This window comes from Limanda limanda, chromosome 21 (genome assembly GCF_963576545.1).
Source record: "Limanda limanda chromosome 21, fLimLim1.1, whole genome shotgun sequence".
In the NCBI taxonomy this organism is placed as follows: domain Eukaryota; kingdom Metazoa; phylum Chordata; class Actinopteri; order Pleuronectiformes; family Pleuronectidae; genus Limanda; species Limanda limanda.
The window spans coordinates 18,761,925-18,787,342 of record NC_083656.1 but is presented as its reverse complement, the minus strand read 5'-3'; the positions used below and the strand labels follow the sequence as shown (position 1 = coordinate 18,787,342).

The following is a 25,418-nucleotide window of genomic DNA, read 5'->3' as shown; positions in this document are numbered from 1 at the left end:
GGGCGGGCGTGTGTGTGTGCTTGTGTGTGTGTGCTTGTGTGTGTGTGCGCGTGCGTGAGGAGGAGTGAACTCTCAGCGTCATCAGGGGGAAAGTTTCCAGCGGCTCAGTTCAGCGGAAGTGAAGTGCTTGGAACAGGTGTCTGTGTGCTTCTGTCGTCGCGGGACTCGTCAGCTCGTTGTGAAGAGTTCCAAGTCGGTCCGTGCAGCAGAGGACTCCGCTTTCTGTCGCTTAACAAACATGTCGAGCCTCCGACCCAAACTGTGCGAGCTGGAGAAAGGATCCAGCGGCTACGGGTTCCACCTGCACGGGGAGCGGGGCAAGACCGGCCAGTTCATCCGGCTGGTGGAGCCCGACACCCCCGCCGCCGCCGCCGGGCTCCAAGCCGGCGACCGCCTGGTGTTCGTGAACGGGGAGAGCGTGGAGGGCGAGAACCACCAGCAGGTCGTGGGCCGGATCAGAGCCACCTCCGGGGCTCTGGAGCTCATCGTGGTGGACGCCGAAACCACCGAGCTGCTGAAGAAACACGGGCTGCAGGTTCGGAGAGAGTACGCCACGGAGGGGATCCCCCTGCCGGGCGGGGACAGCGACTCGGAGCGGGCGGACAGGCAGAGCAACGGCACCCCGAGGGAGGCCACCCCTGTCCCGCGGGAGAACGGGGACACGTCCTCGCAGAGGTCGGACAGGCTGAGTGTCACCTCCAGCATCAAGGTACGGAAAGTCCCTGTGGGTGACCAACTGCACACTTCTACTGTGTTCAATACAAAAGTTTTCGAAAAATAGCTGGAAAATCAGTTAGCCTTTATGTCATTATGTGTCACAAAACACTCAACATCACTATTTAAAATGTATTTAGATTCTCTGAGTTTCTTAGTTTAGAAGCTGTTTCTTCCACAAATACCCAGATGGAAATGTGTGTTTATGATAAACAGCAGGGGAATCAGGGTACTTTATGACATCAGTGCGTGAATAATGTGAAACAATCAATATTGTCATAAAGACATATAGATCATTGTTTTGCAGCATCATTTACAACAACTGATACATCCATATCATCAGTATTATATCATCTCACTATCAGATCAGTCAGATTTAACAAAGAGACCCTGGCTTGTATCCTCTGATCTGATCTGAGTTCAGCGTCACCTGTGAGCTGAAGAGGATACGTGGGAATAGGTTCCCTACCATGTGGCCACTAACAGAGAGGTGACACAGCACAGTGAAATGCTACCGCTGCCTTTGACTTCCTCCTGTGGAACAAAGTCTTTGTCATACATGTACCAGAAACTTTGTGGTTACCCTTTTGAATTCCCCCGTTTGGCTTGTTGGATCAGATGCCTTGTCAAACAGATTAAAGTCAGTGAGACATGTCATTTTAACACCACTACATTATCCAGTGGCGTTTTAAATCATATGAACCGACATAATAGAATAAGAATGCTCTTATTGCTTGGCCAGACATTCAACGCTCAAACTTTCAGAATAAGCTTTGTAGAAAAGAGCTGGATTAGTAACAATACTAATGGTCTGACTTCATATCTTGGAATCTGAGACTGTGCACCACATTTAAAACTGAACTACTTTGATCAAAACATGGTTCAACATCATCCTGCATTCATGAAAGACCAGGCTTTTGCTGTGGGTTCTAAAACAATTTCAGAACATTATTCTTTCATAGGCTCGTAAACCCTGATTTAATTACTGTCTAATAGCCTTGTTGAGGAAGTGTTAAGCTGTGAGCAACTCTGAACCAAATTTGGTGAGGGGGGTGTCTCCAGATGATTAACTTTAAGAGCTGACCATGCAGTCGATAGGTCAAGGACAAGACAACTCTGCTCCGAAAAACTCTTTGTCCAAGGTATCTCCACAATTAATGTGAAAAGCGAGACGATCTAAAGCTAGTATTGGTCAGAAAGTGATTGCCCATCATATAATGCCGTTTGACGAGTGAAGAACGTCATGAAGAAGTCACCAAATTATGTCATGTATAGGTAAAAAAATACATATATTTAAAGCTTCAGGTATCTCTGCGTCCGACAGGACTATAGACATGATCTAAAGCGTATTTAGATCATTAAAAATAAATGATCACACAGTAGGAATGACATCATCAAGTAGCGTAGTAATGGATTAATGTTTGCAACCAATAAGATTAGAGACAAAATGCTTTGACAGACAAAGCAGACACAGGAGACTCGGGGGGGGGGGGGCAATCACAAAAATTGACTGATACTAATGAAAACAACCAAGAATTAAAAGCAACAAGAAGACAGCATCACGTAAAAGCAGAAAGTACAAATAAAGAGAATAGCAACAATAACAAGAAAAGGACGATATTACGTACAAGCAAATGGATAAATATTTGGATAATAAATAGAATAAAAACAATAGAACCTAAAAAAAGGACATAACACAAAGAAGAAGTGTGTCAATGTTTGAAGTATTTATACATAAGAAGAAGTAGAGTCATTGTCAGTGATGGTATATAGACTGTATAGAGTATGTGAGTCGGCTTATTCTATATCAAGCAGTTGGGTTGTCATCATAGTCCCCACTATCTACGATCACAATCTACGATATAATTGAAGACATTTTAGACCAAAATACAACTTTGAAACTAATAGGAAGTTTTAGATATGTTTGTGGTCTCTCCTGCTGGGCTGCTTAAATCGTCAGGGGTGTAACTCTTCATAACATGAGTAGTTTCCACTTGAGCAGCTTGTGTTCTGTTAGTGGACCTGCAGCTCTGTGCAGCAGAAATGATCAAACAGCTGAAACCAGACCTGAGAGTATTGGGGCGGCCAACAAAAAAGAGTCACACTTTCCCATTACGTAATAGGTCAATTAAATTAAAAGAGCAATGTGAAAGAGCAATTACCATTGGGAGAAGTCGATCCAATGGTGTAAGTCTCTCTAGCAATTAGTCAGTCAGACATAGACAGTCAGGCTTTTAGGGCTGTCCAGGCAAATGTAGCTTATTTTAGGAGCCAATATGGTTTGTATTCACATTAGAGGCATTAACAAACTCTGCACCAACAACGCTGGCTCCTGACTCTTGAAAGTAATCTCTAGGTGCTTTATGGTTCTATGGCAACATTGAAAGTGCCACTACTCTGGACTTTATACATGTTAACTAAACATCAGTTAAGCATTAAGAAAAGTTTGCTGAGCCCAAGAACACTGCGGAGGAAACTGCAGCCAAGGCAGAAGAGCCCAGATTAATAAGGCCAAGTTCTTGAGTACACACAGAGCCTGATACTGGCCTCTGATACCAGCCTCCAAGTGGGATAGACTTGAGTGGGCTGGCAATTGATGACGTAAAACTAGCCCTGCTGAGCATAAAAATGTTCAAACAATTGTTTCTTTCACGTCTTTGCCGGGGGTTGGACTTGGTATTGCAGTCCAGGGCTCAGTCACTAACCTTTCTTCACTTTAAATACACCCAAAGCCTTTATGGTGATAGTCTTAACAAGGAGTTGGATATCTAATTTTGCAGGGATTGCTTTTTTTTTTGCTCGCAAGATAAAAGCATGAACTCAGTGAGCATGTCATCATATTATGGTAACATCCTGGCCTCCAGCGACTCAGTCCTCCGGCGCACCAAGAACCCTGTTGGTCACCATAGAGACTCGGAACAGCAGAGAGAGAAGAGGCTTTTGTCAGCAGTGTTTGCATGGGGAGAAAGACTTCTAGGCCAGGGAGGAAAGTAGAGAGGGCTCTCACGCCTCAACAAGGAGGCCACGCTGACCCTGAAATACCTCCACCCTCACTTTACATACACTGTCAATGGGGCTGGAGTGGAATGAGAATGTGTGTGAGTGCATGAAATAGCAGTTTGTTCTCTACTTGTAGATGTGAAAATGTCAAATAAATGATGAGATAATAGGATCCTTGATGAATGGGTGTGCAAAGATAGGAGGCGAAGTTTAATTTAATGAGGTTCTTGACCAAACATGACTAGTTGCTGTCATTTCACTCCTGTGAAGTAATCCGCACTGCTGCTTTTTTTGTGAGAAAATTAGTTTGCTGGTCAGCTTTTAATCGACAATCCATTGGTTACACAGGACACTGATTTACCACATTTACCCCATGGTCAACAACACTTTACACCCTGTGGGCTCCGTCTTTGCACTCTTTAAAACCTGGATCCTTACGCTCAGAGTGACGGCCGTGGGGCTTCACGGGCAGCTCTCGTCTTTCCAAAGAATCAATTCTTCTTCAGTGTTTCACAGCATATCTTATCACTCAGCTCATATATAACCCTTTGAAAGGGCAATTAATCTGCCACTTTGTAAAGTCAGGAGTAGAGAATGTTTTAATCAAGATGACCTCGATGTTACTCAACATGGCTGCAGTTGGTTTATTCCGTTGACTGAATGTTTCAAACAAATTCATTACATGTGGACTTCTTTAGTACTGGTGCTTCAACCATCAAGTGTAATATTGTGTCTCAGGCATTAACATAACTACAAGCATTTTGCTTATGTAGTAATGCACTAAAAAGTTGATTAGTCATGCTGTTGCTTGAGCAATACTGGAGTTTACAAACTTAGTACATGAATAAATATTTCATTATATTCTTTCAATTTTTAAAATACCTTCCACCAGTTCTAAGAGGGAATTTTTGTTCTTTAGAGGTCAGGATCATGTGATGTCAATGTTATTTCTAAATTACCACAAACTGTCCAAAGCTGTTTTTTCTACTGCAGTTTAAGTATTAACCGACATATGCCAATATTGATTATTAAAAATGTATAATTGAATTAAAGGTGTGGTCAGGCACATTGTTTGGAGCATTTTCTTGAGCTAGTGGAAAGCAATTCCGTATTGGATCAACAATAACCTGGTCTGAAGTCAGTGATGCAGTATTTCACTGTTAATTTAAAGCACATTATAAAGATAAGTAATATGCACCTAAGTAGGTAGGTGTACAATGTGCAAACACTCTGCCGGTTACACACAGATGGTCTGCACCTGCACAAAGTCACAGCAGGGAAGTCTTTTACTACCTGGAAAAAAGTCTTATATTAGCAATTGGTGCACCTGACTCTTACTAAATGGGAGGTGGTATTAGGTACTGTTTGTAAGCAAGATTATACAAACAAAACTGAATATTAGGGCCACAGCTGCCCTATTATCCACAATAGACTTCATTAAAGTGCTGTTGGCATCAACTGACTAAGATCATCACTGCCTCATTGTTTTCTTGGGGACATACTCTAAGCAAAGATGCACACAGTTTTAAAATAGCCCCTGTTTTTGTCCAAGTCATTGCCCCACATTCCTTTCCTATAGGATTGATTTTTTAGGATTAAAGAACAAGAAGACATAGATTCATTTTCAGCATTTTTTTTTTAATCAAGACTTTGGAGCCATCACTACTATGATCTTTCTGATCCCTTCAGCATTGAGTGGACCGTGAAGTTAAGCTGTCCACTGAACGTCTGCAGATCATTCCAGATTTTATCTATGGCTTTGGGATGATAGGGATTATAATTCCATTTGGTCCAAGTAATTAGTAATAGTGTCTTTGAAGCCTTTCCCTGCTGAAAGAATTGACAAGACTATATTTGGCTGTGTCCTCAAGCTATAGCGTCAGGCTGCTTCTTTGTTCATTCAGAAGTTTCTAAAGGGAGAATCCAGCATATATGATGTCTTCTGAAATATGGTGATTTTAGATACTTAGTAGGGCCCTATGATTTCCGCGATAACGAAAACGCGGACGGAATCACGGAATCGGACAATAAAAACGGAATCTACTGTTAACACGGAATGCAGCGGAATTCGCCATTATTTTGGTGAAATTCAGTTTCGAGAGAAAGGGAAACAATACAGGTGACATTAACCTCACTGAATGTTTAGCAGTCACTCCCAAAACAATGCTAAAAACACCCGGTCCACCACTCCAGCCTAGTTAGCGGGGATGCAAACAATAGGTCCCGCCCCCGCTCCTAACAAGAAGTTGAAGCGCCCGCGGCTGACCGCGGAAATGCCTAAAACTTCCAAAAAGCTTAATAATTCGGTTTTAACCCCAAAATTCAGAGCGGAACAATACCCGAAACAATTTTATCACTCAGGTAATCAGCTGTTTTGCCGAGTATGCCAACATACTATTGATTGGAAAAGAAAAGTTACGTGCGATGATCACTTGAAGTCAAAAATCCATCTAAAAAACAGTGAAAGCCGTAGCCAGGGCACGGCCCTACAAACCACAATTACGTCTACAATCAGCTCAGCAGATTCAAGAGTGGAGTTTATTGAGGACTTTGTGGCTGTGTGCGCCGCATCTGACATCCCCCTTGAGAAGCTAAAAAAGTTACGCCCGTTTCTAGTCAAACACTGTAAACACGGAGGAGCGCTCCCCCAAAATGCCAGCAGCCTCCGCCAGACTCACCTGCCTCGAGTGTTTGATCAACACATGACTGCCGTTTTAAAGCAGATCAGGGGGAAGAAGTTCGCTGTGGTTGTGGATGAAACAACGGATGCACGGGATTGTAGCGTCCTAAACATCGTCATTGGTGAGTTAACTTAGCAGCCTGTTAATATATTGTTGCAATAGTGGCGAAGTCACGTCCCTTCCGGTAGAGCCCATGGGACCTATGAGATCGAAAAATATGAATGGGTTTCAATGGAGAGAAAGTAATTATTTTCTGGTCCCAGTCTTTATATGCCGTGGATTTAAATTATAATTTTTCATGTCAAGAGTTTGACCGTTTATTGTGCAATTGTTCAGTTAAAGGCTGTAGAGGCTGTAGAGAAGGTCCCATGGGCTCTACCGGAAGGGGCGTGACTTCGCCACTATAGCGTTGTTTTTGTACTCAGCTATGTTAATTGTCCCCATGTAAAATATGATAAGGACGACCTCTTCTGTTGAAATAATAGCAATTCATAATGTCTGCAGCTGTATTTTGCAGTATTTGCTTTGCTTTAAATAAACACTTATTTTGTCAGAATATTATTTTAGGTTCAAATAAGTTGAGTAGAATATACATTTTGGTTTAAATAAGTAGTTTTCTTTATGTTATCTTTCATTGCAGGTGTTGAAAACCAGTACTTTCAGCTGGATGTTGTTTTCCTGGACAGATGCAACTTTTCAACCTTTTCCCAAGCTATACTAGCCTCCCTCTACAGCAACAACCTGGACCTGAATGATGCCTGGGCAGTGGTCACAGATAATGCTGCATACTGTCTGAAGGCATACAGGGAGGTCCTGAAAGGAGTGATGCCCAACAGTGTCCATGTAACCTGTCTCTGCCACATCATCAATCTGGTGGGTGAGACCTGGCAGCACTACAAGTACTTCTCTGAAGCTGCATCACTTGTTACATGGATGAGATCTGTCTTCTTCAAGAAGCCTGCCAGAAAGAGAAGATGGGTGAGCTTCCTCGTTAACAGGGAGTTTGCGCAGACAAAGACTCCTCCTGAAGCAGTGAGCAGCAGGTGGAACAGCTGGTTTGAGGCAGTGAAGTACCATGCAGAGCATGTTCATCTGTACAGAGAGTTTTTGTTGGCAGAAAAATCCTCATCCATGGCAGTCACAAACATCCTCAGCCAGGTGGATACAGAGGAGAAGGTGCAGGCCCTCACTGTCAAACTAACCTTCATCTCTGAGGGCTGCTCCAAACTGATGACAACTCTGACAATCCTGGAGGGAACCCACCGTCCCACAGCAGTGTCTGCCTACAACATAATGGAGGATCTAGGCTCTTACCTAGTTAATGGAACGGCAAAAACATGTGGCTTTGGTGCGAAGACCGATGAGCTACTGAGGAAGATGGGTGTTAGAGAGAGGAATGTGGTGCTTGAAAGTCTCCATGATGCTTTCCACTTGGCCTTCACCAAGTTCTCAAAGCACTGGGACATACATCCAGCCAGAGAGGTCTACAGGCTGGTAAGGGTGTTCGATCCAAGGCAGGCTCCAGCTATGGAAAAGTCGATTGAAGCCTACAACACACTGAAACCAATGGCAAATCCATCACCAGAGCTCAGTGAGCAGTGGATTGCCTTCCAGCACTGTGTGTCCAGGGAGCCCTTGCCAGCTGATATGGAGCTAGCTGCTTACTGGAAGGGCCTCAGGTCAAGATTCCCAAGAGTTGCAGAAGTGGCAGTGCCCTACATCTACTTCCCAGTCAGCTCAGTTGACTGTGAGAGGAGTTTCAGCAAGTACAAGACTCTGCTCACAGACAAGAGAGAGGCCCTCACTGAGCTCAACACAAAGAGGCTGACAATCCTGTACTTCAATGGAGATGTCTGTGACAGATGGAAGTCATAGGAGTTAAGCTCAAAAGGACAGTACTGTTAGAAAATCAATGATGTTGATTTTCCTAATTCATGTTTTATTGCAGGTTAAGGTTTAATTTAATTCTGCATTGTTTGTCCCCTGGTTTGATGTATTCTTCAAACAGTGCTTTGACTAAATGTTTTTATTCACAGTTATGATTTGTTAAAATGAAGGACAGGTTATAAGCACTTTTTATTGTTACAATAAGGGTCCTCAAGTCCTCAGTTATGCATTTTTTACACTTTAAGGACACTGTGAAAAGTTTATAAGCACTTTATTATTTATGTAATGTTCTTATTTGAAGCACTGAAAACAGTGCAATGTTGTGATGTTTGAATAAATGTATTCGTCCGCACTTATTTGACACTCGTTCTGATGATTTAAATAGCTTAAAGTGTAAAAACGGAATTCATGAAAATGAAAACGGAAAAAACGGAATTTGGAAAAAAACAAAACGGAATTTGGAAAAAAACAAAACGGATTTCATAGGGCCCTAACTTAGTGTCACCCTTTTCATTCGAAAAATGAAATTTTTTTTTAGCCTTAATGTCCGCTGATATCTTCCTACGAGGGGCTTTCACATACCCTTGTGGCTACTTCCGCTAGCTTCTCTGCTTCCGGTAGCGGATATTTTGGCCGAAAACACATAGTAAATGACCTTGTTTCGAGTCGAATATGAATTTCGGTGCTTGAAGAAACTTGTATGACAGCTAGGGTTGCAAAATTCCGGGAATATTCAAAGTTGGAAACTTTCCATGGGAATTAACGGGAATATACGGGAATTAACGGGAATAAACGGGAATATATGGGAATTAATGGGAATAAACTGGAAATGTTGTGGGTAATTTATACTAACTGTATTTACCTTGTCATATACAGACATAAATATAAACATTTTGTTTTGTCATAGGCTGATTTGAGCCCTGAGGAAACTTTGGGCACTTGACTATATGCTTCTGCATCGTTGTGTCATTCTTAACATAGGTCTTTGCACAGTATTTGCAAATGTACACAGCCTTTCCTTCTACATTGGATGGGGTGAAATGTCTCCACACATGAGATAGTGCACGTGGCATTGTTCTGTAGAATAAGATGAGGAAAAAGTTTGTAAAAAAACACTAATGCAATGCCAGAGATATAAATAGTTAGCCAAACAATTGGAATCGTCTGTAAACATATTTTACAATTGATGGATAGATGAATGGAAATAGGCTAGATGAACAGATCCTCAATCAGCATGCTAATATATTTTCCCCAGTAATATCATGGAAACTTACCTGACTAGTCCTGCACACTACAGCAGGCCTCAACAGCCCTGCTGTAGTGTGAAGGATGCTGGGAGTTATCTGTGCATGTGATGGAAGAATGCACAGTGGAGGGTTGAAACTCACCGTGCTGCATTCCATACATCTTTAAAATAGAGTTTTGAATGATGTTTTTATTGCTCAGCGTTTAATTTGCGTATTTTTTTTTTTTCAAAATTCCCCAAATTCCAGAGCTAAACTTCCCATGGAAAGTTTCCGGAAAGTTTCCGGAAATTTACCGGAAACTTTCCACACCTTTGCAACCCTAATGACAGCACACAAGTAGTATGGAGGCATGTTCTGTTTTTTCTGTTGTTTTTTTACGTCTGATGTAGAGGTCACCTGGGCTAAAAATGGTTCACCCCTGAAACTCCTAAAGTGTTTTGTAGAGTCAAACACTTCACCCACCCCTCCATCGGCACCTTCACTAGCATTTGCATTAAAAGGATAACCTGGACCTCTGAAGTACTAAGCCTGCCATACTGAACATTATCTGATGGCAACTTGCTAATGGCTAACAATGGTGCCAGCAAATGTTTCTCTTCATATTATTGTAGTAAAATGTTACTTGACATTAGCAAAATGCTAATCTTCAGTAAAGGACCTGTGCTTAAAACCGTGTATTACCTACGCCAAGGAGGTACTGTTTAACTCAAGACTGTTTGTTGATTTGTCAGTTTATTTAGTAGCAGGATTACGCAAAAAACAAATTGACCGAAGTTGTGTGCAGATTTGGATTTAGGTCGATGATTTATATAGGTTATCAGACTGCTTTGTTCTTCCACTGTTCTACCTCATCTTGTTGTCTGAACTTTGGAAATTTGTGTTTTCTCCATTACACTCACACACTCCACCAAGCTTTGGTGTGACAACTATTCTCCACTCCCTTGTGGTTCTTGTTGTAATTGTGGTTAAATTGTGTCTAGAATAAAGACTGTTTAAGAATAATGAATCTTAAACTAACTTTAGTTGCATTTTGGGCAGGGACCATGTCTATAACCACACACACACACACACACACACACACACACACACACACACACAAACACACACACACACACACACACACACACACACACACACACACACACACACAAAAACCACAATATAAACATGACTTCATACGTACACAAGGGAGGTTCCTCTGTCAGTAGAGATGAAGGCTGTTGGATGGAAGCTGCATGTGAAGAAACCACTTCCTGTTCTTGTAGCTAGTTGCTATAGAGCTGAGGCTACAATGTTTGTCTTAGTCCGTGCCAGTTAATGATAACCACAATATTACATGCAGTGGCAGTTCTATGCAGTGTTGTATATGTGTGATTGTGTAAGCCAATACACTCCTCAGGCAGTAAACACAAAGCTATATCCTAATCCAGCAAGTGCATAGTCCCTCTGTATGTACAGTTTGGACGTCACACAGCAAAATTCAGTGGAGGATCATATGTGTCACAACACCTTTAGCTGTCAGGCAAACCTGTTCGGGTGGTGCTACAAAAATAGCTCCATCGGTTGACATTGGGCAGTCACCCTTTATCTGTAGAACTATGGAATCATGCATTTGGGTATAGACTTGTTTCCCTTCTGTAGAACTGAGCCCAGAGATACTTATTTAAATTTTCACACCACACTCTATTAGGGCTTTTTCGCCCTCAGTTCAAGGTCCTCCCAACAAGTCAGTCTTCACTATACCAGGTTGGAGCACAGGACCTGATGTTTAACTACAGGGAGCTGTAAAACCATTAACCTTTGATATTCAACAAGCTTAGGGAATGTTTACTGTGGCAGGTGCTGTCACAGTAAAACTAGGCTAATGCTGCAGTCAAACTGTGGCTGTTTGGAGCAGTTTACAAACTACATGTTGTTTCTATGACGGTACATACGTGTTAAGTTTCATCCACTGAGTCTATAACCACACTAATACGATTAAGCTTCAAAATGCATCACTTCTGCTACGTTTACAACTCTAGTTCACACTACAGCTCTGGAGCTGTTAAGTCCCTGAAACGTACATTTCTGAATCATGTTTGATTCCTTATTGGATCCGTCATAACATATTATCCATTGATTCATCACACATCTAACGCATTATCTTGGATAATGAATTACAAGCATTGCTAACACTTTCAGTTACAGTAATAGTCGATTCTAGAAATCAGTGGTCCTAGTTTTTTGGCATTGCTGTTCCTTGTTCTTTGTCTTTTATGTAATAAGGCGGCCAACTGCAGATTAAATCAACCTGCTTGTTGTCCAGTGTGCGTGAAAGGTCATGCAATAGACGTGTTAGTATGGATGGAGATGATTTCTGATAAGGTGCTGTAATGGTCGTCTGGACAGAGGTCAATTTAGTTTGTGGTGAATCCCCATAAGGCTGCAAGTAATCTTCTGTAGTTGGGTGTGACCCCTGATCTCCCTGTGGAGGCAAACCACAAAGGTTTTTGTTTCCAAATTCCCATATGCCACTGAGCTGTCTGGGTGTCAGCAGCAGGGATTGGCTCCAGCTCCTGCCTTCACCTTCAAAGGATGAGTGATATAGAGAATGGATGGATTACTTTTTACTTTTACCGGCTGATCCTTACAGACAGCAGTGTATCTCATTCCCTTGTGGTAGCTTTGTGATGGTCATAGCTAAATGCTAATTTTGTGCAGCGGCCTTACAGATTTCCTTTTTTTCCCTGACTGACAAGAAATAGTGTACAACAGGTCAGTTGATGTAAATTAAATTTAAAAAAAAGTTAAATAATGACATGCTCTCAGGGTCTGTTATAAAGCAGCCAGTCAAATTGCTTGCTGAGTGGAGTGTTTAGTGTCCGATAGAATTCTTAACTGAAGAAACACACTGCTCGTGAACGTCAGATAGTAGAGTTAGGCGTGGCAGAGGTCGTGTGGCGCTCGACAGAGTGAGCACTTACACCTCAGATCTTTCATTCGACCTGACAGCTACAATGCTGTGCTAGTTTGTGAACGACAGTTTTTTTACCTCACACGTCTGTACAATATGTGATGCTTCCTGTCAGTTTAGCTGCAGGGGAAAAGTTCCTTATCTCAAATGTCAAGGATGAAAAACTCAGCCAAGGTCACGACAGCTGAACATATTATCACTTTGACCACTTTTTTTCCTAACCTCTCTACACTGGATATTACACAAGATTCTCATTTAATGTAGGTATTATTTCAAGTTGAAGGGGATGGAGTGTATATTTATGTGTATAGACAAATAATAAATCAATTATATAAATAAGGAATACTTTACATTTCATTCAAAGAGCAAGTTTTTACAGACTGAGGGAGGTTGAAGTGTAGGCATGGAGAGATATGTGAGGGAAAATGCTGCATGAGGTGAAAGAGACAGGTGTCGTAAAACAACAGGTTAGTTTCTGTACTTTGGTCCATGGGATGCACAGCTTCAGCAGCAGAAACAGGCTTGACTTCACACTGCTCCGGCAACTACTTTTCTAGATTTGATGACCACTACTTTACTGTACTAGTTTTCAATTTTTTCCTTAGTTTTTCGCCATTCACACACACATTAATACAATGTGTCTCTGGTTTGTCCATGGACAGCTCAGCATGCTGAATGGGGAAAACTGGGATCGAACCACCGACCTTCAGGTTATAGGACGACCCACTCTAACCCCTGAGCAACTTAATCTGAGCAAAGTCATGATATGTATGTTTTCAGATTGTTGAATATTTATAAATCTTCTGATGCAGAAGTCATAGATTATTATCTATGTAATATTGCCTCAGGAAGGTTTTTCATGATGGTCGTTGTTGTTCATTACATTCAAAAGAGTTGTTGCTAATTTAACACATTTTAATGGTGCCAACGTTTTGGGGATGATGCCAGTTCTGGTTATTGAAAATAAATAATAATATTCAAAGCATGGTGTATAGGTTGAGTGGCCCTGCACTATTTAGTGCTCAGACCATTCTCTGTATCTCAATGTGCACTGATATATTGTACATCACTGGTATTTAACAAGTAACATTATTACATGGGTAACATGCCTTTAGCTATAATATACTGAAGCCAAAGTAGTAAGTTCCACTGGGTTACACTTTCTAACAGCATGAACGTGACAAAATGTAGCAAACCATGAAGTGGCATACCACTCGTCAACATGGTAAGAGTCAGTATGGGCGACTGAATACTGCACAACTACAACCTTCAATGTTGGGATCATCTTATCATTGTTGGCCAGTCACATATTATATCACAGAAGTATTTCAGATAGACTTTGGGTGTGGAAACACGTCCTCTGTGAAGTGTTTCCACAGAAGAGGATTGCGTTAGCAATAAAACACTGAAAATAGTTTCAGAGTTAGCATGCGGAAGAGACTCTGCTGACTGCTGGACTTCACCCCATGGTGTCATTATCATACAGCACCCACTGTCGCTGCACAGTTTGATACGTGGGGCTCTGCTGACAGTGTGGTTTTCCTGTGCGCACTGAAAAATCTGGTTTTCCAGTGTGTCAGAGACAGCTGCTGTGAAACACAAAACTCTCAACATTCACTTAGTGTTTCTATATTTTTCTCATGGCCGTTGCATCGTTTAAGCAGTACCGAAATGATCTGTGTTTAATCAGTTCTCAGCTTCAATAAAAAGCACCACGGTCTTTTTATAGTGAGGCCAAATGCAAGGGAAGCAGCAAAGAACAAAAGGCTGCTCTTTAGAGGCAGAGACACCTGCTGGCCGAATTATTAAAGGAGTCTGTTGTGAAAGATATTATTTCAGCTCTGCCAGTAGACGGGAGGATCATTCTCACTGAGGATAGTACAGAAAATATCAACAGTTTTGATTCTGATCAGTAAGAAACCCGGCCTGGTATTCTCCCTGAGCTTCTCTCACTCCCTCCATTATCCCTCCTCCACCTCCCTGCTGGGTGCTGTCACAACGCCCGGGACCTTGGCCCGCTTTAGGACTCTCTGTACTCAGGCTGACGAAAACAACAGACCTTATCCAGTGGGGAGAGAGTGAAATCGGACCAGCAACATATGTCAGCTGTAAGCCCGAGGCAGAGACCTACCTGAGCATATCACTCACATGCAGAGAGAAAGAGGGATTATGGCGAAGCTGGTAGTGTGATCGAGAGAATTATGGAGATGGGAATCAAAGATGTCTGTATCCCGTGTTTCCTCACAGTGTGCTTCTTTAGATTGTTCATTGATTCACTGGCAGAGAGGCAGAGCTAACGTGTGAGTGAAAGACAGAGGTGGCAGTGTATCTGTGGTCATCTCCTGTGCCACAGGCCGATTCTCTGCTCACCTGTGGTGCAGTAACTGGATTAAAGTTTGCTCGTTCACCTTAAATGATGGGTTCAAATGCTCTACAGCAGCCAAGAAGTGCTTGTTAGATCAGCTGTCTGAACTCACCTTTTTGAGTAATGGACAGAGATCTATCAGAGTAGTCGGGAGTAATGTGTAAACGCCACTTTTATTGTTATTCAACTTGAGCAAACATGCACAAGGATAGCAAATTAGCATAATGACTGCCTGGATAACACCATAAAAGGACACGCACTAGTGCACACTAGTGTTCATTCATGAAAATATCATATCGATATCAATATCAAAAAGTAAATAGAAGTCAAATTGATGGATAGAGATCTAGGAAAGCAGAGGTATTATTGCTGTTTGATGGGTCGCACTGTCACTGAAATATAGAAAAAATAGTTTGAGATGAAAAGAAATGACCCGCAACAGAAGGCGATAGAGTAAAGTTGCTGATACAGAATGTGAGAAAATAAGTAAATGCGACAAGTTCTCCTGAATCACTGGCGAACGGGTCTTGCATGAGACCCATTGTTTTGCTGCTGATTTCCTTAAAACAGCTGATTGCTGCTGCTCAAAAAAGGTTGAGGAGAGTGGTGGGACAGAGAGTGAACCAAAACAATGATGGGAAAGATTTAAAAAAATGCTCTGTAGAGCTGAGGTGAGCTGCGTGTTCTGTTGGGTGATCACTGCAAATGAGACCTCTCACATACATGTCATCATTTTGATCGACTGTTGCAGCCCCTGACCAAGAAAGTGGTATATGCCTCTGCTTGTTGTAGAAAGAAAACTGTAGTGCACCGCATTGTGTACCTTGCACCTCACCTGTTATATCATCCTTATCTTCTTCATTAACAACCAGGAGTTACGTGGGTTCTGTCGTAAATGTGTGATTCCATCCAAAGGTTCACCCGAGATCCCGAGATGGACCTGCCCCACCCGGGGAGCTTCAGCAATCATCACCTACTCTGATTTGATATTAACCTCTGTGTCATTGTGTAAGCCCCGTTGTGATTGGTTGAGAGGGAGTGCGTCTGCCTTGAGTCAGCGCTGAGGTTTAAGGTGGATGATCTTCATGGTCACTCGGCAGAGAATCATTGACAGATGTGCCACTGATAGAGGATGTTGGACAGATTGCTGTGGTTTTTATCAGGTGATGGAAGTCATTTTATCAGGGCATCCACTGTTACTGCACATGTCAGCTGTAAAAAGGTTTAGAGGTCGTTTTTTTACATGGAAGTTGCTGAACAAAATGGCGTGTCTCATTCTTATGTGCAATAAACAGAACAATATACATTATATAAAGAACAAGAACAATCAATAAAACTTTAAAAAAACAACAAAAATGTTAACAACGCACAGAGCTATTAGGGTGTAAAGGGTATTTAAGGTATACATGGTGGTTTATAAATAGTATTTTACTATATTATAGTATTACTATAACTGTTAAAGTTATGGGATGGCAAGTCAAATACTTATTTAATCCAGCGCTTGCAGTCAAATATGGTAATTCTGAATTCTGATTTCTTAGGAGTATTTCTTTTAATTTGTATGATATTGACTGAGTGACAATTTTTTTATTTATTTAGTTCAATATCACAAGTCGTAAGATGTTTACCATCATCACATAGCTATTACTTCTTAGTTATGACTTGATTAAGTGATATTTTGAATTAATGTCATCATTTTGAACGACTATTTCATGGTTCTGACTTTGCGTCTTGTGTTTTACACTTACCTCCTAGTTTTGATCTGCGATGGCTTTTTAATTTTCTTAAAAAAACGTGTGCTAGCAGAGTACATTTTTCCAGGAAATGGTAAAGAGCCTCTTAAGAAGGTCTATAACCCCAAAAGCCCACTGTGATATCAGAAAGAGGACAGACGTATGAAGTTGACGCTATGAACTAAATTGTACTATTTTATGTAAAGAGTCCTCCTTGAAATGAACTGTCTCACTGACATTCCGCTGTGTGTGTGTGTGTGTTGGTGTGCAGGATGAGAGAGGTGGGCTGCGGCCTCGTCTCTGCCACATGAAGAAGGGAGCTAACGGCTATGGCTTCAACCTGCACAGTGAGAAGACCAAACCGGGCCAGTTCATCAGAGCTGTGGACGATGACTCCCCAGCAGATAAAGCCGGACTCAGACCACAGGACAAGATCATCCAGGTACACAACACACACGCTCTCCCACTACTGTGTTTGTGTGTGTGTGTGATTTCTTATGTTTGTTTGTGTATCAGCTGTAATCCTATAACAGCAGGGGGAAAGTGTTAGGGAACAGAGATGGTACATAACTGGAATGTGCGTACGTTTCTGTGTGTGTCTTGTACGTAAAGAGTGATTCTTGTTGTGTGTCTGATGCACATCGCAGGTTTCTCTCTTGCTGTGACAAACAGGTCTCCTGGCCATGTTGAACAGGCTCAGAGTTAATCCACTTACTGTTCCCGTGGGCCGAGTTACAGTCTGCAGGACCTCTCGAGTGCAGGAGAGAACAAACAATACTAGAACTGGACGTGTACAGTAGTGGTGTAATCCTGTATGTGTGCAATATTCGCATCGACATTCAGTAAACGAGACGTGTGGTGGGGGCTTAAGACGTGGATTTGGGGAAACAGAATGCTGAGAATGTGATGAATTCTCTGCAGAGGTCATGGGTCACTTGAGATGAACATAGTTCTGTACCAGCGTGGGAGCTGGTGAGACGGAGACGTTCCTGACGGTATTCCCACCTCAGCTCTGCCTCCCACTGGAATTCCTTCGTCACTTATCTCCCTGGATGCCTGATTAGATCCAGCGCCGGGAGTAGGATTGCACGCCACGCCCTGTAATAACACATGTGCCAGACATTTGACAGCACTGGTTGGGGTACCATTACTAATATCTTTACTTTTAAATATAAGGATAAATCCCCTGCTTCGCCTTCTCCTTTCATGTGGGAGTTAGGATGATCATATTATTTATGTTCTATGTTCCAAGAAACTGGTATATCTCCACCAGTGAAAGCAAACATCCCGGTCCTCATTGTGTAGGATCAGCTGGAATGCAATATATCAGATTACTTTGATATTACAGACATATAATTCACGGCTTGAAAGGTACCCATTTTTATTGCACAAGTAATAAAGATTTAGTTTTTTGTGGCACTAGAAGACATTATGCACGGCAGAATGTTTAATTAAATTCTGTTGTGAGGGAGCCAGTGGTGAGAGTGGGAGGCCTCATTCAGACTCCTTCTCTTTCTGACAGGTCCTGTTCAGACCTGACACTGTATTAATATTCGTCCTGAGGTATCTGAGATATCCAATCACAAGTGGTCAGCACTACGTTCTTCCACCTGGCACAAGTTTGTGTCTCCTGTGACCATTTGTGGTTGGAATTCACTTCCTGCTCTACATACAAATAATCATGTTTTCTTTTTTATGTACATGGACACTGCACTGGTTGTCAGAGGAATACAATCATAGTATTTGTAGTTATTTCTATGTTGAGATAAACGTTGGACTTCTCCTCCTCTCCCTCCTCTCCTCCTCTCCTCCTCTCCTCCTCTCCTCCTCTCCTCCTCTCCTCCTCTCCTCCTCTCAGGTTAATGGGTTGACTGTAGTCGGGATGCAGCACTCAGAGGTGGTTGGGGCCATCAAGGCCGGAGGAGACAAGACCGAGCTGCTGGTGGTCGATGCTGAGACTGAAGAGTTCTTCAAGAAATGCAATGTCCTGCCCACCGAGGAACACCTCACTGGTAACACACACACACACACAGACACAGACACACACACACACACACACACACATGTTTTTGCAAGTGAATGTGGATGAGGAGAGGCCTTTACGTTGTCTTTCCCCACTGTAGGACCTCTTCCTAAGCCAGCGTCAGAGAGAGCATCAGAGAACGAAGAGGTGAGGACCACTACACACACACACACAAACAAAACACAGACACACACACACACACACACACACACACACACACAGACACACACACACACACATGTTCTCTGACAGACAGTGGCTGGGAAATGCCGTGTTGATCCTCTCTGGAAATTCCTGGTAGCAGATTAGGACGCCTGGTCGGTGTTATGTGAAGCTGTCAGGTCTGGCCTGTTAAACTCTGCCACACTGATACACTCTGACTGACAACATTTAGGAAGACTGATACTGTATATTCAGTATGTCTGCCACTGTTAGAGGAAATGCATCAAGACACATCTTCAGTTTCTGTATTTGTTTATTTTGAGTTTTTATATCAAAATCATGTGAAACATTTTTATTTGCCAAAGGGGCTGAAATCTTTTTTCATTTTAGTATTATTTATTACATTATCATTGATTTCCCAGGGAGTAGTAGCAATAGTAATTCATCGATCTTGATGAAAAACATTTGGAGTATTTGGGGAACTGATATCTATGAGTGATGATATCTATGTGTGCGATTTGGTGCAGTATTGAATTTGCTGTTGGGCCTTGGCACAGGTGAGCGCTCTACTACACTTGCTGTTACTGTTATTGCCGTAATCATTTGCCGTTGTTTTGGTCATAATAGATTCACACCTTTGCTACCTGGGATTTGGGAGTGTCAATACCTCAAATAAACTCTCAAAGGACGCATGCTGGGTCTTATTTGAGGAAGTGGCCATAATGACAATGCATTCAGAAAACTTACCACCACCCTTCTATCCAATAAGCAAGAGAATAGAACGATACAAAATTTGGTTGAGTTGAATGTATTATTGTTTAAATATCAATCCACAGCCACAATCTGATAATTTTTTACCTTCTAACTTCTGCTGTCTTTCTAAAGCGGTCCTTCGCTCCATTACAGTGGACAAAATGAAGAATAAAATGAATTTGTTAGATATGTAGGAAATCACAAAAAATTGTGATTGTCAAAAACACTTTTTCCCTGTATTCCCAGTAGGAAGTAGCACATCTCATACACAAAGGAAATTCAAAGTACTTTATAAAGTGCATTTCAAAGAATAAAAAAAAGGCTACTTTAAACAGTGAAATACAGGATACAGGATTTCAATATTTTGAAAACCTTCATACTTGATGGATTACCATGCTTTATATGAGAGAAGCTCTATTTAAAGTCAATTTGAGGTATATTGCTACTGTGGGGTATTGTGGGATGTCCTGTTGGAATATCTCTTTGAGGGCATCAAAGACCTATCTCCAGTATGTATTTAACTTAGGGCAGAACCAGAATATATGTGTGTGATTGGTATCACGTGTTCCACGGTCCCGCCAACACAAGTTGGAATGCGTCGGGCCCATCTTGGTTAATATTTCTGGTGTTCTGAAGAATCTGGTAATTATTTTCCATTTAAATTCCCTCCAAGTGTTTGTAACTAGGTGTGCCTCTGTGCACATCCCCTCCCAGGTATTCTGTGGTATGACCTTGTTCATTTCCGCTTCCCATCTCTGCTTTATCTGCAGGGAATGATGTAGATTCATTGATTTAAATATGTTATATAGTTTACTTATTGTTTTCTCATCTTCGTTCCACATCTGTATTTCTTTTAAGAACCTACATATTCTTTCATAAATAACTAAGCTGTATCAAATTAAGCCAGATAATAATGGGTGTTGCTGCAGTAGTTAGGCTGACACTTTGATTGATGAGGAGGAGTTTGGAGGAGAGAAGTTAAATGTGATGCAGCACAGGCGGTTCTACCCTGTGGTTAAATCCATAGGCTCCTCCCACACTACTTTCAGTTTTAAAATGAGTTTTTAGCAATCAAAACAAAGAGCCGTTTGACAACTCTGGGGCTGCGTCGTTGTATAGTCCTAACTGCAGTCACCTACTTGAGCTTCCTGAAAGGTTCAGATCAGTCATAACTCAACCACCAAAATGAAAGTAAAGTTGCTACCACTTCCTGTCAGTAACAGCTCCACATTGTTGCTGTCCAACAAAAACAAATCCATGCTCTTACTTTTCATTATTATTGTTCCTTGGTCGTAGTATTTCCTGTAACTAAGCAACCAACTGCAGAGTCAGCCAGTCTGCTTCCTGTTTACACCACAAACCCAGTGTATGTGAGTGGTCAGGTGATACATGTATTTTAGATTTGAAACTACATTTTGACACAAAAACCTATTCGCAAGGATGTGCAGTGCAAACTCCATTTCCCATAGTGCAACTTTCAGGTTGCTAGATTCTTGTTGCCTCTTACTTCCTCATGTGTGACGCCCTGAGTTACCACACGCTCTGGTGTGAACTTTGTAGCTGTGACTAACTAGCGCTGACGACATCACTAGGACTTGACTAAAGTGGAAAAAAGGCGTTTGAGGCCACAGGAGGCGTGATGGGACACGTTTCAAGATGGCCTCCGTGATCTTGACGTGTGACATCAGCGAAGAGCCCTTTAATTAGCAGACAGTCTGGTGTGACGTTCCACAGGCACAGCAGGGTGAGTTTACCAAAAGTAAACACTCTGCTCCCCCCCCTCCCTCCCCTCTCCACACACACACACACACACACACACACACACACACACATACGCTGACAGTGACAACATGGGAAAAGTGGATTGGCCCCTCTTGTGACATTGTGGCTGACCCTTCACCATGGCAACGAGAGCTCAGCTCTATGCGTTTCCCCCCTCCCTCTCCCCTCTCTCTCGTCTGCGTCCTGGAGGATCATGGGATTGAAGTGGCTTTAACTCTGGGGGCGAGTTTGGGATTATGCAAATGAGACGACTAACGAGCGCTGTTCACATAGTCGCACATGCAGCCAGAATCTCACTCCTCCGCCACAGCAGGAACAATCACTCATTCACGGGCCGTTACATAACCCAGCGCCCGGCCTCAACACCACCTCTGACCCGCGCTGTGTGTTTGTGTACTCACTGGGTTTCATCGGCTGCCAACATAAGCAGATGGGTCCGGTTGTTCCTTAATGCCAAGAGGAAACAGCTATTTCCCGTTATTCATTTATGAAGCCGGACTGATGGAACTTCCCAAGCTACCTCACCTCACTCCTCTCGACTTGTCACTTCACCCTCCAGTAGCTTTGTCACCTCAGATCTGCGCTCGCACTAATGTTTGCAGAACTGGTTTTGATCCGGGTTCAGGTTTTTCTGCACCTTTTAAATAGAATGAGCTCAGTCCCACGTGGTCCCCGTGGTGATTTTACACCTTTGCTTTGTGATGTAATTGTTTTAATTAAGTCCCTGTAGTATTGCTTTTATGTATTACCTCCTTGCTGCGTTGTATTTCTTTGCTGATTGTGAAAGTCTCCTCTTCTCTGGTCTCTCTTGGTAAAGAGATAAAAATGTCCTTTAGACCGGCAGATTAGATAAAGATTAAATAATATAAAATAAAAAAAATATAGGAGATTCAATTTAATATCAACACTTGGTGCTGCCGCTTGGCCCTTGTTTGTTGTTTGAATGTTTTTGAAGAGCAGCTGCTTCTTCATTCATTCCTGCATAGAGTGAATCAAGTGTACTGTGGTAGAGCTCCGGCAGAGAACATGAGCAGGAAAGTGTTTTTAATATGTCACCGTGTTTTCAAACCTGCTCACAGATAAGTGCTGACACAGTGTCTCAGCTTTAATAAGTGAGCTGCACACGTCAGGCCGCCTGACTGCTGGGCTCTACTGACCTCTGCTGGACAGTAGGACCAAGTAGGACTCTGATCAGTAATGAAGTATTTTACTCCAACAAATAATCAAGGGAAGGAACAACTGGACAGACATACTAAATACTCACGAACAGTTTTCTTTAAATCAGATTGGACTGGTTATTCCATTCATGTAGTTTTTATCTCAACATTCATGTGGATTGGGGTCTGATCTAGTTTTCCCCAAAGAACAAGTGGACGTTGCTGAATTGGTTTGCGAGTGTTGATCAGATAAGCTTTATCTGCTAAATAAAAATACACTTTACATTTCAAACAGGAAATGTCCCTGTTAGCTTTTTTAAATCCTAATTTAAATTCAAACTACTTTTTAGCCTCTCTTAGTCTCTATCTAAACCTTGAACATGTATAAAGGATACAGTTCTGCTACCAGTAATAAGTGTTTTTAAAGATTTAAAGAGAACTACTGATGTTTCTCAGTACGAGAGGCAACGGTGCAGGGAGTAGTAAAGCCAACACTTTGCTGGTTTTGTCTTTTATCGGAAAAAAACAATAACGTAATGTAATCTGCCCCATACACACGCTACATATGAACACAGTGTCTGTCGTGTGTTTAAACAGGCGTCAGCACTGATCAGGCCTCACGTGCCGGCGAGTCCCACAGCTTCCACTGCCTCCTCCGAGACCTCCCTGCCAGCAGCCAGCAGCAGCTCCCCACCTCCAGAGGTACACTGTGATGCCTCCTTTGACTTTTTGTTTCTCTTTGGCACATCATTTTGGAATACATCCAATATTATTGTGATTGATTTCAAGAAATGTAAAGAAGCTACAGCAGAATGATAATGGCTGCAGCCAGGACTATCTAAAAAAACAACAAAAGCAAGCCCTTGAGACGAGGACCAGGGTAACATATATTGTTGACTAATGTGTGTGTGTGTGTGTGTGTGTGTGTGTGTGTGTGTGTGTGTGTGTGTCTAGGTTGAGAGTGCCCCACAGCAGGGTGACGGCCTGGGTCTCAGTATGTCATTGGCTCAGGCCAGAGAAAGAGCCCATAAGAAACGAGCCGCCAAGAAAGCCCCGGCCATGGACTGGAGCAAGAGGAACGAGATGTTCAGCAACTTGTAAACATCATCTTCATCTTCATCGGCATCATCTTCAGTTCATTCTCCTCCAGACTTGTCCGTCGTGACTCCAGAGAGATAATCAGCCCGCCTTCTGTCTGGATTCGCTTTTTTATCACACTGTGAATGAAGGACGCAGTTTTTATTTAGAACATTTTAAAACTCCCCCGTGTTGAAACAGTATTATTTGATGAATCTGTTGGTTTTAATTTAGGGGTTTTCAACATTTGAAATGTCACTGTCACAAACAAGAATGAATGTTAATATATTAAGAAGAATGTGGGAGAGAGAAAGAAAAGTAATGTACAGTTTTTCTCATATAACAAAAAAAGACCACGTCAGGAATAGTAGGAAAAGTAGATTATTGTCAGAGTCGTGATTTAAATCTACACTTCAAATGAATGTCAGACCCTTGGTGTCTGTAATCAGCAACTAGAATTAAAGAGAGAAAAAAAAATGTTGTGTCTGTGAATGAACGCTGAGTCCGTGAATAACATTCCATGACGACAGCACAGTCAGAATGTTGTCGTCTGAAGACGACTGAGGAGACTGTGTAAGTTCTGTGCGGTTCGTCCAGTCACCCCCCCCCCCCCTGGGCTTCTGCCCTCATTATACGTGATTCAATGAAATTATTTTTTTCCACCTGTACATACATGAATAAATGATTTTAAGAGGAAACAAGATTTTGTGTCAGTCCAGATAAGTTTGTCCTGATTGTGATGAGATTTAAAGTTGATTTAACGAAATCATGTCTGTTTTGTATTTTACATTCTGGACCTTGGAAACATTCATGTCGCCCAAAAGAAACGAGGGCCACTCAAGTCTTGTTACCATGACATTGGATCAAATAGGTGTTTAACATGACAGGGCTCAGTGATGGAGCCAGATTCGTTCGCCTCATGATTCTGCTTTTTGGTTTTACAGCCCACAGTTTAACTGTTGTGGTTCAGTCTCATCAGCTGTTTTTAATGTGTTTAGATATGATACAGTCACAGACATTGGTGGCTGTGGCTCATGTGTCTGTGTCTGTGTGTGTGTGTGTGTGTGTGTGTGTGTGTGTGTGTGTGTGTGTGTCTGTGTGTTAATGTCCTTTCAACTCGACTTGGGACACAGCCTATTCTCTTCACATTTTCAACTCATGAGGATTCATTTCAGAGGTGGATCCATGGGGGGATCTGACCCAGGCTGAAGTCTGACTGGCCCCTGAAGTGCCCCTATTTGTAACTATTTTAAATTTAATAGAGAATCACTTGCCTGTAATATAATTAAAGAGATAATTTAAATTATTAAATAAACAAGTATTATAAATCGGCCCCTTTTTGGTTAATTGTGGCCCCTTTATTGCCCCGGATTTAGACAAATTTGAGTTCTGCCACTGCCACTTATTTGTCTATACAATTTTTAAAATCGATATTCAGTGTAAAGCCAATCTATTGTCATCAGCTTTGCCGGGAAGGAGTTGATGTTTTCACTCCTGTCTGATTATTCGTTGGTTGGATTGTTTGTCAGCCGGATCACAAGAAAAATGATTCTCCCTAAACTTGGAGGAAGGGTGGGAAATGGGCCGAGACAAAACCCATTAGATTCCATCATGAGTCTAGACAAGGGGGCGGGTCCAGGAGCTTTTTTTTTAATCACTTCTATAATTATGAAGCCTTTTTTTTCTTTTGCAAAACCCCCCAATTTCGCCCCAGGGAACAATCCATGGATCTTGATGAAAAAATAAAACAGGCTTATTTAGGGAACTGATATATGAGTGTGAGAGGTTTGGTCATGGTGGAGGTGCGCCCTCTCCTGGGTGTCATTCAAGTATTAATTCAAACCTTTCATTTAGCCTAAAAAATGATTGACGTTTCCCTCATGA

The 25,418-nt window shown here is 42.1% G+C and overlaps 1 protein-coding gene across 1 annotated transcript; it reads left to right on the top strand.

Moving 5' to 3' along the window:
- Positions 1–88: 88 nt before the first annotated feature.
- LOC133027940 (Na(+)/H(+) exchange regulatory cofactor NHE-RF1-like) lies at positions 89–24,235 on the top strand. The gene is made up of 6 exons (XM_061095119.1): positions 89–709; positions 16,852–17,022; positions 18,439–18,592; positions 18,704–18,750; positions 23,055–23,159; positions 23,412–24,235. The coding sequence occupies exons 1-6, from the start codon at positions 239–241 to the stop codon at positions 23,556–23,558; spliced, it is 1,095 nt and encodes a 364-aa protein (XP_060951102.1). The 5' UTR covers positions 89–238; the 3' UTR covers positions 23,559–24,235.
- Positions 24,236–25,418: the final 1,183 nt, after the last annotated feature.